Source organism: Balaenoptera musculus, chromosome 16, assembly GCF_009873245.2.
Source record: "Balaenoptera musculus isolate JJ_BM4_2016_0621 chromosome 16, mBalMus1.pri.v3, whole genome shotgun sequence".
Taxonomy (NCBI): Eukaryota; Metazoa; Chordata; class Mammalia; order Artiodactyla; family Balaenopteridae; genus Balaenoptera; species Balaenoptera musculus.
In genome coordinates this window covers 76,044,940-76,059,623 of record NC_045800.1, presented here as the reverse complement: position 1 = coordinate 76,059,623, position 14,684 = coordinate 76,044,940, and the positions used below count along the sequence as shown (strand labels likewise).

At 38.5% G+C, this 14,684-nt stretch overlaps 1 protein-coding gene across 2 annotated transcripts in view; it reads left to right on the top strand.

Moving 5' to 3' along the window:
* Positions 1–10,356, top strand: part of LOC118882729 (zinc finger protein 37A-like) — a 46,423-nt gene extending 36,067 nt beyond the window's left edge. For both annotated transcript variants that reach the window (XM_036828929.1, XM_036828930.1), the window contains exon 5: positions 4,972–10,356. In XM_036828929.1, coding sequence (XP_036684824.1) covers positions 4,972–6,422 — 1,451 coding nt within the window. In that variant the 3' untranslated portion in view covers positions 6,423–10,356. The remainder of the gene's footprint in view (positions 1–4,971) is intronic.
* The last annotated feature ends 4,328 nt before the right edge of the window (positions 10,357–14,684 follow it).

Below are 14,684 nucleotides of genomic sequence, written 5' to 3'. Positions count from 1 at the left end.
TATGTGCCCTGGAGTGGACTGCTGGATCATAGGGTATTTCTATTTTTAGTTTTAAGGACCCTCCATACTGTTCTCCATAGTGGCTGTATCAATTTACATTCTCACCAACAGTGCAAGAGGGTTCCCTTTTCTCCACACCCTCTCCAGCATTTATTGTTTGTAGATTTTTTGATGATGGCCATTCTGACTGGTGTGAGGTGGTGATACCTCATTGTAGTTTTGATTTGCATTTCTCTAATGATTAGTGATGTTGAGCATCCTTTCATGTGTTTGTTGGCCATCTGTATATCTTCTTTGGAGAATTGTGTGTTTAGGTCTTTTGCCCATTTTTGGATTGGGTTGTTTTTTTGATACTGAGCTGCATGAGCTGCTTGTATATTTTGGAGATTAGTCCTTTGTCAGTTGCTTCATTTGCAAATATTTTTCTCCCATTCTGAGGGTTGTCTTTTCGTCTTGTTTATGGTTTCCTTTGATATGCAAAAGCTTTTAAGTTTCATTAGGTCCTGTTTACTTTTGTTATTATTTTCATTACTCTAGGAGATGTATCAAAAAAGATCTTGCTGTGATTTATGTCAGAGCATGTTCTGCCTATGTTTTCCTCTAAGAGTTTTACAGTATCCAGCCTTACATGTGAATTGTGGTTTTATCTTTGTCATTTATCAGGTGATCATATATGTACGTTTCTGGGCTTTCTTTACTGTTCCATTGACTGATTTATCCATCTTTATGACAATACCACACTGTCTTTTATTATAATATTATAAGTCTTGACATCTGGCAGTGTTAGCCTTCTAGGTTTGCTGTTTTCTTCAAGATTCTTGGGTATTCTACAGCATGAATACAGAATGTTGCCAAGAACATCTTTAGTCTACAGAATGTATTAAAATGATTTCTATGTTTTTAGACATTCTGGACAATTCTGTACTGTTTATAGGTCTTTTCTATTTCCATTAAATTTTAGAATCAGCTTGTCAATTTCCACAAATACAGACACACCTGTTAGGATGTTATTTGGGATTGCATCACTCATTGGGGGGAGAACTGATATCTTGACCATGGTATACCTCTACTTAGGTCTTTAAATTCTCAGTTGAGCAGTTTTGCCGATTTTTCTTTAAATATATTCCTAAATATTTTATATTATTTTTGTCTTTGTTTAATGCTAGTATAATTATAGAAAAAAACAGTACAAATAGTAATATAGAAAAACAGTTTATGTTGTTTGCACATTTACCTTGTATCCTGCAACCTTGCTAATGAATTCATTTTTTCTGGTTAATGAATTCATTTTTTCTGGTAGTTGTTTTGTAGATCTGTAAAAATTTTCTATGTAAACAATTCTGTCATGTATAAATACAGACTTTTTTGCCTTTTGTACTGGCATTCCTAGCCAGTAAAGTGTTGTACAGAAGTTCTGACCTCAGGGAAATACTGTTCAGTATGTTACCATTAATTTTGACATTAAGGATTTCTGTAAATGTGCTTTATCGTTTTAAGGAAGTTCTCTTCTATTCCTCATTTGCTAAGAGTTTTTTAAAAAAACATGAATTATATTCAGTTTTGTCAAATGCTATGTGTATCTCCGTATGAGATAAATCATATGGCTTTTCTTACTTATTCTGTTTTAGTACTGGTGAGTAGTCTTGATTGATTTTCAAATGTTAAACCAATCTGATATTTCTGAAATACATCCTCCTTGGTCATAATATATTCAGTTTTTATAATCACTGAGTTTTTCTGTGTGTATTCTGTAGCTGTCCTTTGTTATCTTTCCAGGTTTGGGGTTGAAGACTGTCCTATTTTTGTAAGATGAGTTGAGCATTGTTTCATGATGATTTTTCAAGATTGTGTGTGTTATTTCTTCTTCAGTGTTTGGAAAATTCCACCAACAAAGCCATTTCAGTCTGAAGTTATTTTTGTGGAGATTTAAAATTTCAGAGTGTTAAATTTTTTAACTTGGTTAATATCATAAATACAATACATGTAGTTTCTGGAACAGATGGTGAAGTATTATTTACTTAAAGCCAAATAACAACTGTGTAGTTCCAACGTACCTTAATATCTTACTCTTGGTGCAGTGAGACAGAAGCTAGGTGTCCTACACATACACACAAAGTTGGTATTGCAGATGAAGAACACTGATAAAATGAATCTGGGCTTGCTCCTGTAGAAGGGAGAGGTAGCTGTCCCACTCCTCTTTTACAAGGAGAAAGAAAAACCTTTGCTCCCTTGGGGAGGATCCTAAATTCTTCCTTTAACCTTTTGGTATATAAATTTCTTCAGGGGAAAAAAAAGACCACTGTCTCCAGCTTCACACCTAGGATGTCATCAGGGCTCCCAGGTTTCAGCACCCCCACTGAAATGTAAATCTCTCTAGAGTTCTACCCTTAATAATCACTCTCTCAATCTCATTCTTTGACCTTAGGTTCCAAGTTTCATTAACATTTGCTCACAAAGTCCTAACTGTGCAGAAAAGTAACATTATTTTCCATAGAGTCCCACAGTGCTACCCATTTTACTTCTCCATAGGTGACTTCTGGCCAGTTTTTCTAAATATGTGCTGTTCCTCATTTTGTTTTAGCCTTTTAACAATGAAGGTCTGTGGTAGAAAGCTGGATAGTTTCCTCTTCAAGTTCTTCTCTTAGCCTTTTGCCTGGCCCAGCTGTACCCAGGTGCAGCAGTGTATACTAATATTTTGCCTACACTTTGCCTTGGTCTGCAAGGAAGAAGTCTGTGGCACATTTTGCCATCCATACAACTCTGTCCAGTCAGTTGAAGCTGATTTAAATGCCTTCCAGGCTGAGGCAGGATCATGCATCACTTCACCTAAATTTTAGGAACAAATTCCACACCTCTTTCTAATGGAATAACTGCACTATAGGTAAAACTGCTCACAGACTGCATGTCTGAGGTCTCCTCTTTCTTATGCTACCAGGTGTTTGCACAAATACTTGAACATTTCTGATAACTATCCCTAGGTGCAAATCACACACATATTCTGATGTAGTAGCCACAAAATAACACAAAGCTGTTTTTAAAAAATTACCCTTTTGAGTGATGTCAGCATCATGGCAGTTTGAGATATTCATTTTGTCACTCCCCTTCAACCTACAAACGATAAAACATCTGTAACTCAAGAAATCCTCTGCCCAACACACCAGGACACCAAAGAGTTCCATACATCAATACATCTACAGGTGGGTGGATGAACACACAGAGGAGACAGAACCAGGGGAACAGCAAGGAGTAGATGAAAATGAGCAATTTATAGGGGATTAAACAGCTGGGCTTACCCAAAGAAAAATATATTCATTCTAGATTTATATTGTCAGTTCTCAAGGGCTTAATTTCCCAAGTACACAAACAGCTCATACAACTCAACAACAAAAAAATAACCCAATCAAAACATGGGCAGAAGACCTAAATAGACATTGCTCCAAAGAACACACAGATGATGATGGCCAATAGGCACATGAAAAGATACTCAACATCACTAATTATTAGAGAAATGCAAATCAAAACTACAACAGGATATCACCTCACAGCTGTGAGAATGGCCGTCATTTAAAAATCCACAAACAACAAATGCTGGAGAGGATGTGGAGAAAGGGAACCCTCCTACACTGTTGGTGGGAATGTAAATTGATACAGCCACTATGGAGAACACTATGGAGGTTCCTCAAAAAACTAAAAATAGAATTGCCATATGATCCCACAATCCCACTCCTAGGCATATATCCAGAGAAAACTCTAAGATACATGCACCCCAATGTTCATAGCAGCACTATTTACAATAGCCAAGTCATGGAAGCAACCTAAATGTCCATTGACAGAGGAAGGGATAAAGAAGATGGGGTACATATATACAATGGAATATTACTCAGCTATAAAAAAAATGAATGAAATAATACCATTTGCAACAACATGGATGGACCTAGAGATTATCATACTAAGTGAAATAATTCAGAAAGAGAAAGACATATACCATATGATCACTTATATGTGGAATATAAAATATGACACAAACGAACTTATATATGAAACAGAAATAGACTCACAGATATACAGTACAGACTGGTGGTTGCCAAGGGGGAGGGATGGAGCAGATTAGCAGATGTAAACTAGGATATATAAGCGTGGATAAACAAGGTCCTCCTGTACAGCACAGGGAACTAGATTTAATATCCTGTAATTAACTACAATGGAAATGAATATGAAAATGTATATATATATATAACTGAGTCACTTTTCTGTATACCAGAAACTAACACAACATTGTAAATCAACTATACTTCAATAAAGTAAATTTTTAAATATATATTGTCAGTTTTTGGACATTAAACTCAAGGATGTAGAATATTGTAGATAGTAGAGGAGTAAAAACAGCCACACATAACCGAAAAATCATAAGGTAAAGGTAAAAGAAATTTCTAGGACCAGGTTTAGAATTTTATTCCTTACAGTTTTCATGGTATACAGAGATGCTGAAACATGGATATCAAAGCAGGATTGAAAACTGATACTAACTCAGGTGAAATCTGGGGGAAAGCCAAAAGGGATTGAAACAGGGTTTGATGGTCAGGAGAGGTCCACTGCTGACCAAGTCTGATGTAATGAAGGGAACATACCATACCTACAATAGAGATGTATGTCTGAATCTGTGGCAAGAATGGCTTGTCCACTCACTGATTTGCTCTTTTGTTGCTTATTTTTATTCCCCATGAATCAGAGCTAGAAAAGAATTAGAGCTTGGGTTTTAGTACTGTTCCTTTATGAGTTAGGGCTCTTAGAATATTGATTTGTTGCTGCTGGGTAGAATGGAAAAGAGAGAGAAGACTGGATGTATGCACTGTTGTCATATTCTAGGCGTGAAGAGATAAGGACCTAAACTGATCAACTCCCTGAAACCTAATGCTAACTATTTCCTCTAAATATCCTTGTGAACTAATCTTTCTTGTCACTCTATTTCAGAATTAATTAATAGCAGTAGAAACTATTCAAGAAAGAAGTTTGATGAATTTAACAAAGGTAGAAAATGGTTCCATGATGACAAGCATGAAGGAATTCACTCTGAAGAGAAACCTTATGAATATAATAAAAATGGGAATGGCCTCTGTCTTAATGAAGACTCTGTTCAGCATCAAAAAATTCAAATTTTGGAGCAATCTTTTGAATACAGTGAATGTAGGAAAGCTTTCCATGAGAATTCACTCTTTGTTATACATAAGAATCCTTACACAGGACAGAACACCTGTGAATACACTGAATACAGAAAAACCTTCTGTGATATGTCATCTCTCTTTGCTCATCAGAGAACACATCCAAAAGAGAATCACTATGAATTTAATGAATGTGGAGAAAATTTCTTTGAGGAATCCATTCTCTTTGAACATAATGTTCACCCTTTGAGCCAGAAGTCAGATCTCATTCCAATTCAGAGAAACCACTCAATTGACAATATAATTGAATATAATGAATGCAGAAACTTCTTCAATGAAAAATTAGTCTTTGGCATACAACAGAGCATACAAACAGCAGAAAAACGCTATGAATGTCATGAATGTGGAAAAACCTTCAACAAGAAGTCAGCCCACACAAGACATCGGAGAACCCACACTGGGGAAAAATCCTGTGAATGTCATGAATGTGGGAAAACTTTCTGCAAGAATTCAGACCTCATTAAACATCAGAGAATTCATACAGGGGAGAAACCTTATGAATGTCAAGAATGTGGGAAATCCTTCAGTGAAAAGTCAACCCTCACCCAACATCATAGAACACACACAGGGGAGAAACCATATGAATGTCATGAATGTGGAAAATCCTTCTCATTTAAGTCAGTCCTTACTGTACATCAGAAAACACACACAGGGGAGAAGCCCTATGAATGCTATGAATGTGGGAAGGCCTTTCTCAGAAAATCAGACCTCATTAAACATCAAAGAACTCACACAGGGGAAAAACCTTATGAATGTAATGAATGTAGGAAATCCTTCTCTGAGAAGTCAACTCTCACTAAACATCTGAGAACTCATACAGGCGAGAAGCCCTATGAATGTACTGAATGTGGAAAATTTTTCTGCTACTACTCGGGTTTCACAGAACATCAGAGGAGACATACAGGAGAGAAACCTTTTAGATGTAATGAATGTGGGAAAAACTTCCGTCAGAAATCAGCCCTAATTGTTCATCAGAGAACTCATGTAAGACAGAAACCCTATGAATGTAATGAATGTGGAAAGTCATTCTGTGTGAAGTCAAAACTCACTGCACATCATAGAACACACACAGGGGAGAAACCCTATGAATGTAATGTTTGCAGGAAATCATTCTATGTGAAGTCAAAACTTACTGTACATCAGAGGACACATTTGGGAAGAAACCCTATAAATATAATAAGTGAGGGAAATCACTCTGGGTGAAGTCAAGAGTTTATAGAACAAAGAACACAAAGCAGGGAGAAAAATCTATTAAGATTTTGAGAACATCTTTGGTCTAAAGTCAGTTCTCATAATACAGCAGAGAACTTACAGAAGGAAGAAAATAATATGATATTCTGGACATAGGAAAATTTTCTACTGGAATTTGGACCATACAGTGTATCAGAAAGCTCAGAGTACAGAAAACCTACTGGTGAATGAATACAGGGAACCTTCTGCCCAAAGCCACACTTCACTAAACATCAGAGAAATCACACAGGGTAGAAACCTCTATCAGTATTCACAGAGAAGACTTCATCCACAGGCCAGAGAAAATGTACAAACTATAGGAAGTTATAGGAAAGCATTTACTAGGAGTTGGTGTTTTATTGGACTTGTGTGAAATGTTTGAAGTAGCATTTCAGTGGACATCAGATAGTAATTTAAGTGGGTAGAAGCTTTAAGTTAAACCTAAGTTTATCATACATCAGCAACTTTGAACTGAAGTGTCTAGCATTTAGGAGATGTGGAGAACGTTTGCATTTAAACATAGCATTTATACAATTTGGCCTATTGTTGGGTGTGCTATTCCTTCCAATTTAAGGTACTGGACATCAACTGGAACCAGGGGTTGTAAGCAACTCACATGTTTATTGCTCAGGCATATGGAAAACAAGGGAAGATTTTAAGCAAGAGGACCCACCTGCAAGAAGATTTTCTGATGTCCAGGTAGAGAGAGAGAGAGATCCTGGTCTTGGTGATATACATATGACAGCAGCTTGCCAGCAGGATTTCTGATTAATTGTGAGGCTGACTAATTTTGAGTGGCCTGTCCTGAAATGGTGGATCAAAGGGGCAATGTAGGTTCCTTGAATGCAGCTACCTGGTGTAGTGGAAGTGGTATGAAATATAGGTAGTTTCTGCCTTACCAGTGTTTTAACAGTTTGGCCAGATGCCATCCTGCTGTGAAGTGTGACCTACTGCAACCAACTTTATTTATCCACATACTGAACATGTTTCGCATGTGATACAATGATTTTTTAAAAAGCAGAACATTCATGTACAAACATATACACTGTTAAGTATGGAGCTTTAAAAAGCACAAATAGATTTTACTACTGAGTAAGATACAGTAGTTTGCAGCAGACCAGTGCACTCACTAAGAACAACTAGAAAAGCAGTTCACAAAAAGCATCTATTTACTTGCAACCTATTGTTGCAGAAGCAAAGAGGGCTAGAATGGTAAAATTCAGGAGAGGAGTGAATGACAGAAAGTATATGGGAAAATATAGCTGTTTTTCCTGGGAGCACCTGCTAATTCTGGCTACAGGGAGGAACCTGAATATTGAGCTTGGCTCAGGCAGAGGGCTATAGCTTGGTGGGGCAAGGGGGGTTAGGGTGCAGGGAGACCAGAAACCAGGGAACGGTGAACTTTGCCAGTCAATGCTGGAGTGAAAAATTCTGAAACATGAGAGGCTTCAAACACACAGCCAGTTTCTCAAAATCTTGAGAATACTGACACAGGGCAGGAACTTGAAAATCTAAGCTCAAAAACACAAGTAGATTTTCTTTTTCAGTACTGAGAAAAAAATGAATAGAATTCAGGAACTGCCAGTAGGATGGGCCCCTGGCAAACACAGCATGCTATCAATAAAAGCACAAGGTCATACCAGAGGTAGATTGTACCTTACCAAAACTGCAAACAATCTGAGTCATATTTAAAAATCTACCCAGAAAGAAAACTCATAGGAACAGATGGCTTCACTGCAGTTATTCTAAATATTAAAAGAAGACATAATACCAAACTTTTATAAACTTTTCCAGAGATAGAAAGATAGGAATTTTCCTGTTCACTTTATGAGGCCAGTACAACTTTGATACCAAAACCTTTAAGACATTTCAGGAAAGTAAAGTTATAGACCACTATCTTATGAATTTAGATACAAAATCCTAAAATTAAAAAAATTCCAGCCATATCAAAGGACAATATATCTTGACTAAATGATGTTTACTAGAGGAATCAAAGGATAGATTTAGTATTTCAAATTCAATCCATTTGGCCTTCTACTCCTCTCTCTGATTCTTTCTCCCTTGCACTTTGTAAATTTCTCTTCTGCCTTCCCTTCCTAGAGTCGAAAAGGCAGAATAGGTCTGCCGTGAGGGATGAGAAAGGTGTTGTGGTGATGTGCCAACCTGCATCAAGAGTGCTGGGGGCAAGTGGAAGAGATGGTTAGTATGGCTGAGATACTGGTAACACTGAGCAGATAAGTAAATGTATTGAAGATGATGAGAGCCAGGTTTCTCACTGTTGGAAAAGGTATCTATAAAAATGGAAAGGGGGGAAGCTAGAAAACCACCTGGAGTGTTGGACTGGAATGATACTCATTTTAAATACACAGAAATAATTATAGTAGTCGTTGTGTGTGTGTTTGTGTGTATTTTATGGATCTGTCTACTGACACCTCAGTAGCACTGAGCACACCAATTACCAGGTTATTAATTACTAAATACTATCCTCCCACCAAAAATTGAGCAGGTCTCTGGAGTGATAGCTTATTCCAAGTCAGAGATGGGGAGGAATATCTATCAGACAATAAGAAAATGTTCTAAGAATTATGGAAACATGTCAAAAGAACAAAAGAACTACTTTGGACAGGTTCCAGTGGCCAAATTTGAGACAGTTTGAACATCAAAACAAATAACAATAGAATCATAGTATAAGTGACTTAAAAATGGGAATCCAATAATTTGTACAGATATAAATAAGTGAATAAATACATAGAGGAGGGAAAGCTTTCTTTATAAGCCAACTAATAAATGTAGGAGGAATAATGGCAACAGAAAAAACACTATTTGGCAACCATCATACTGGTAGTTGATTCAGTAAGTAGTTGCCAACATAGGCTAGAGTTTGTGGGTAGAAGTTTAATGAAGAACAGGTATTGGCATTATCTCCAAATATTTCGCCACAAAATACTAATCAACTAAAAGGTGAAAATAGTGATTTTTATGATAAACCTGGCAGACATCAACATAATCAAGTGATCAAAGTTCACTTCACCAATGGTAGGACAGGTCAACGTAATGTACTCCCTGGTGAGATGCTCTGAGAAGAGCCAACACATTTGTGCTGTATTCTTACCAAGAAAGCATAGCCAGAGTATGCTAATGCGGAGATACCAGATGAACCCGCTTGAAAGGTTATATTATAGAATGTAAAGCCTGTATTTAAATTGTCAAGGACATAAAAGGAAAAGACTGGGAGACTGTTCCAGGTTGGAGTAGACTGAAGATGTTTTAAAATAAAAACAAAAAGGAAAAATAGAATAGTTGGGACAATAAAGAGTGTGTAAATTGGATGGTAGTGTTTATTTCCAGACTTGGGTCCGTAAGTAAGTAAGTGTTCAGGAAAATACACAAGTACATAGGGGAAACGAAGTCTCGTGTCTGCAGGTTATTTTCAAACGCTTTAGAAAAAGAGTAATGAATGTGTGTGTGTGTAGAGACAGAGTTCAAGTATGTGGGGACAGATGGAGAAAATGCAGTGCACAGGGGGAAATCGGAATGAGTTTTTTCTACTAGTGACTTTAGTAAGCTTGAAATCATATCCAAGCAAATACTTACTTAAAAGTTTAAGTCAATTGATGTAGCCTACCACATTAGAAAAAAATAAGTTAAACCATATTAGTGTCTCAGTAGATGTAGAAAACATTTGATAGAACTTTACACATATTCATGATTAAAAAACTACACTAGAAATAGAAGGAAACTTCATTAAAAACAAACAAAAAGCTAACATACAACAAACATCAAACTAAGTAGATGAATACTGGAATATTTCTTCCTGATATTAATAATGAGACAAGGACCTCCCTGGTGGCGCAGTGGTTAAGAATCCACCTGCCAGTGCAGGGGACATGGGTTCGAACCCTGGTCCAGGAAGATTCCCACATGCCACAGAGCAACTAAGCCTGTGTGCCACAACTACTGAAGCCCACACGCCTAGAGCCCGTGCTCCGCAACAAGAGAAGCCACCGCAATGAGAAGCCTGCGCATCACAACAAAGAGTAGCCCCCACTTGCCACAACTAGAGAAAGCCCACGTGCAGCAATGAAGACCCAACGCAGCCAAAAATAAATAAATTTTAAAAAATAATAATGAGACAAGAATGCTTGTTACTACCACCACTGCTGTCTAACACTGGACTGAAGGTTTTAGCTAGGTCAGGTCAGTAAGGCCAAATAAAAATAAAAATAAGACATAAAAACTGGGAAGATTGAAGTAAAACTCATTATTTGCAGGTAATTCCATTGTTTACATTTAAAAGTCTGTGGAAAAATTATTAGAAATATGTGAATTTAGCAAACTGGCTATATAAAAATTATATTTTTATGTATAAACAACCAATAGAAAAGTGATGCCAGGAGAATTGCATCCTTCCTGGATAGGGTGGCAAAGACCAGATTTATTCTCCTGCCTGACATAATTGGGGAAAGGGGAAACAGAAAAATAAAGGAAATAATTATGTTCAAGTCACTGGACATACAACAGCCCTAAAACAGTTCCAGAAATCCAAAAAGTGCATCACAAAATTAGAAGTTCAAAGACAAAAATAAATGAAAGGGTGTTAAGAATGACTTGTGGGGAGAAGATGACAGAGTAGAAAGAAGTGAACTCACTCCTTACAGAACCATCAAAATCACAACGAACTGCTGAAAAACCACTGACAAAAAAAATGCTGGAACCTACCAAAAAAGATACCCTACATCCAAAGACAAAGAAGAAGCAACAAAGAGACAGTAGGAGGGGCACGATCACAATAACATCAAATCTCATATATGCCGGGTGGGCGACTCACAAACTCGAAAACAGTTATACCACAGTCCTCCCACAGGAGTGAAAGTTCTGAGCTCCCAGCCTGGGGGTCTGGCAACAGGAGGAGGAGCCCCCAGAGAGTCTGGCTTTGAAGGCCAGTGGGGTTTGATCACAGGAATTCCGCAGGACTGGGGTAAACAGAAACTCCACTCTTGGAGGACGCACAAAGGGTCTTGTGTGTACCAGGACCCAGGGAAAAAAGTGGTGACCTCATAAGAGACTGGGCTAGACTTACCTGCTAGTGTTGGAGGGTCTCCTGCGGAGGCGGGGTTGGCTGTGGCTCACTGCGGGGACAAGGACACTGGTGGCAGCAGTTCTGGCAAGTACTCACTGGCCTAAGCCCTCTTGGAGGCTGACATTTTCTCACCAAGACCTGGCCCCACCCAACAGCCTACAGGCTCAGTGCTGGGACACCTCAGACCAAACAACCAACAGGGCAGGAACACAGCCCCACCTAACAGCAGACTGGCTGCTTAAAGTCCTCCTGAATAAACTGCTGCCTGATAGACAGCCCGACATGGCCCTGCCTACCAGAATGACAAGACCCAGTTCCACCCACCAGTGTGCAGTTACCAGTCCTTCCCACCAGGAAGCCTGCATAAGTCTCTTAGCCAGCCTCATCCACCAGGGGGCAGGTAGCAGAAGCCAGAAGGAACTACAACCCTGCAGCCTGCAGAATGGAAACTGCAATCACAGAAAATTAGACAAAATGAGACAGCGGAGGAATACGTCCCAGATGAAGGAACAAGATAAAACCCCAGAACACCACCTAAGTGAAGTGGAGATAGGCAATCTACCTGAAAAAGAATTCAGAGTAATGATAGTAAAGATGATCCAAGATCGTGGGGAAAAAAAATGGAGACACAGATGGAGAGAATACAAGAAATGTTTAACAAAAACCTAGAAGAACTAAAGAACATACAAACAGATGAACAATACAATAACTGAAATGAAAAATACACTAGAAGGAATCAATAGAATAATTGAGGCAGAAGAATGGATAAGTGAGCTGGAAGACAGAATGGTGGAAATCACTACCATGGAACAGAATAAAGAAAAAAGAATGAAAAGAAATGAGGACAGTCTAAGAGACCTCTGGGACAACATTAAACACACAAACATTTGCATTATAGGGGTCCCAGAAGGAGAAGAGTAAGAGAAAGGACCTGAGAAAATACATGAAGAGATAATAGCTGAAAACTTCCCTACCATGGGAAAGAAAATAGTCACCCAAGTCCAGGAAGGGCAGAGAGTCCCAGGCAGGATAAACCCAAGGAGAAACACGCCAAGACACATAGTAATCAAATTGACAAAAATTAAAGATAAAGAAAAAATATTAAAAGCAACAAGGGAAAGGCAACAGATAATGTACAAGGAAACTCCCATAAGGTTATAAGCTGATTTCTCAGCAAAAACTCTGCAGGCCAGAAGGGAGTGGCACAATGTATTTAAAGTTATGAAAGGGAAAAACCTACAACCAAGAATGCACAGCAAGGTTCTCATTCAGATTCAACAGAGAAATCAAAAGCTTTTCTGACAAGCAGAAGCTATGAGAATTCAGCACCACCAGACCAGCTTTGCAACAAATGTTAAAGGAACTTCTCTAGGTGGGAAAGAAAAGACCACAACTAGAAACAAGAAAATTATGAATGGAAGAGCTCACCAGTAAAGGCAAACATACAGTAAACATAGGAAATTATCTGCACACAAATATGATATCAAAACCAGCAATTGTGAGGAAAGCACAAGTGCAGGATATTGGAAATGCATTTGAAATTAAAGATCAGCAACTTAATACAATCTTATTTTTTTACATAGACTGCTATATCAAAACCTCATGGTAACTGCAACCGAAAATCTACAATAGATACACACACAAAAAAGAAAAAGGAATCCAAACACAACACTAAAGTTAGTCGTCAGATCACAAGAGAAAAAAAGGAAGGTAAGAAAAAACACCTACAAAAACAAATCCAGGGCTTCCCTGGTGGCGCAGTGGTTGAGAATCTGCCTGCCAATGCAGGGGACACGGGTTTGAGCCCTGGTCTGGGAAGATCCCACATGCCGCGGAGCAACTAGGCCCGTGAGCCACAAATACTGAGCCTGTGCATCTGGAGCCTGTGCGCCGCAACAAGAGAGGCCGCAATAGTGAGAGGCCCACGCACCGTGATGAAGAGTGGTCCCTGCTTGCCGCAACCAGAGAAAGCCCTCGCACAGAAACGAAGACCCAACACAGCCAAAAATAAATAAAGTAAAAAAAAAAAGTTCTTAAAAAACAAAACAAAACAAATCCAAAACAGTTAACAAAAATAAATGAAAGGGGGCTTCCCTGGTGGCGCAGTGGTTGAGAATCTGCCTGCCAATGCAGGGGACACGGGTTCGAGCCCTGGTCTGGGAAGATCCCACATGCCGCAGAGCAACTGGGCCCGTGAGCCACAACTACTGAGCCTGCGCGTCTGGAGCCTGTGCTCTGCAACAAGAGAGGCTGCGATAGTGAGAGGCCCGCGCACCGCGATGAAGAGTGGCCCCACTTGCCGCAACTAGAGAAAGCCCTCGCACAGAAACGAAGACCCAACACAGCCAAAAATAAATAAGTAAATAAAGGCGTTCCTTTAAAAAAAATAAAAATAAAAATAAATGAAAGGATTTACTTAGTGTTGATGACTGAAGACTGATTTCTCCCTAAATTGAATGAATGATTCAGTGCAACCCTAACTGCCATCCAACAGCAGGTTTTGTTGTTGGAAATTATGAATTTAAAATGTATTTGCAGATGCAGTGACCAACAATAGCTGACACAGTCTGAAAATAGCAAAATAAAGCTGCAGGACTCAGATTGCTACATAACTAGACTGTTACAGGCAGACCTCAGAGTTATTGGCTTGGTTCCAGACCACAGCAATAAAGTAAATATTGTAATAAAGCGAGTGACACTGGTTTCTCAGTGCATATAAAAGTTATGTTTATACTGTAGTGTATTAAGTGTGCAATAGTGTTATATCTATTGATAAAAAATGCTAACCACCATTAGAGCCTTCAGCAAGTTGTAATCTTTTTGAATACTAACATCAAAGATCACTGATCACAGATTGCTCTAACATGTTTAAAAATGAAAAGTGTGAAATACAGTGAGAATTACCAAACTGTGGCACAGAGACATGAAGTGAGCAAATGCTATTGGAAAAAAATGGCACTGATAGACTTGCTTGATGCAGGGTTGCCACAAAACCTTCACTCTGTAAAACATGCAATATCTGTCAAGTGCAACTAAGTGAAGCACAATAAAAATGAAGTATGTCTGTATAGTCACAGCGATGAACAATGTTGAGAAACAGGTCCAAGCATACTGATAAATGACAAAGGTCACATGTAGTACTGTGGTGAAAAGAT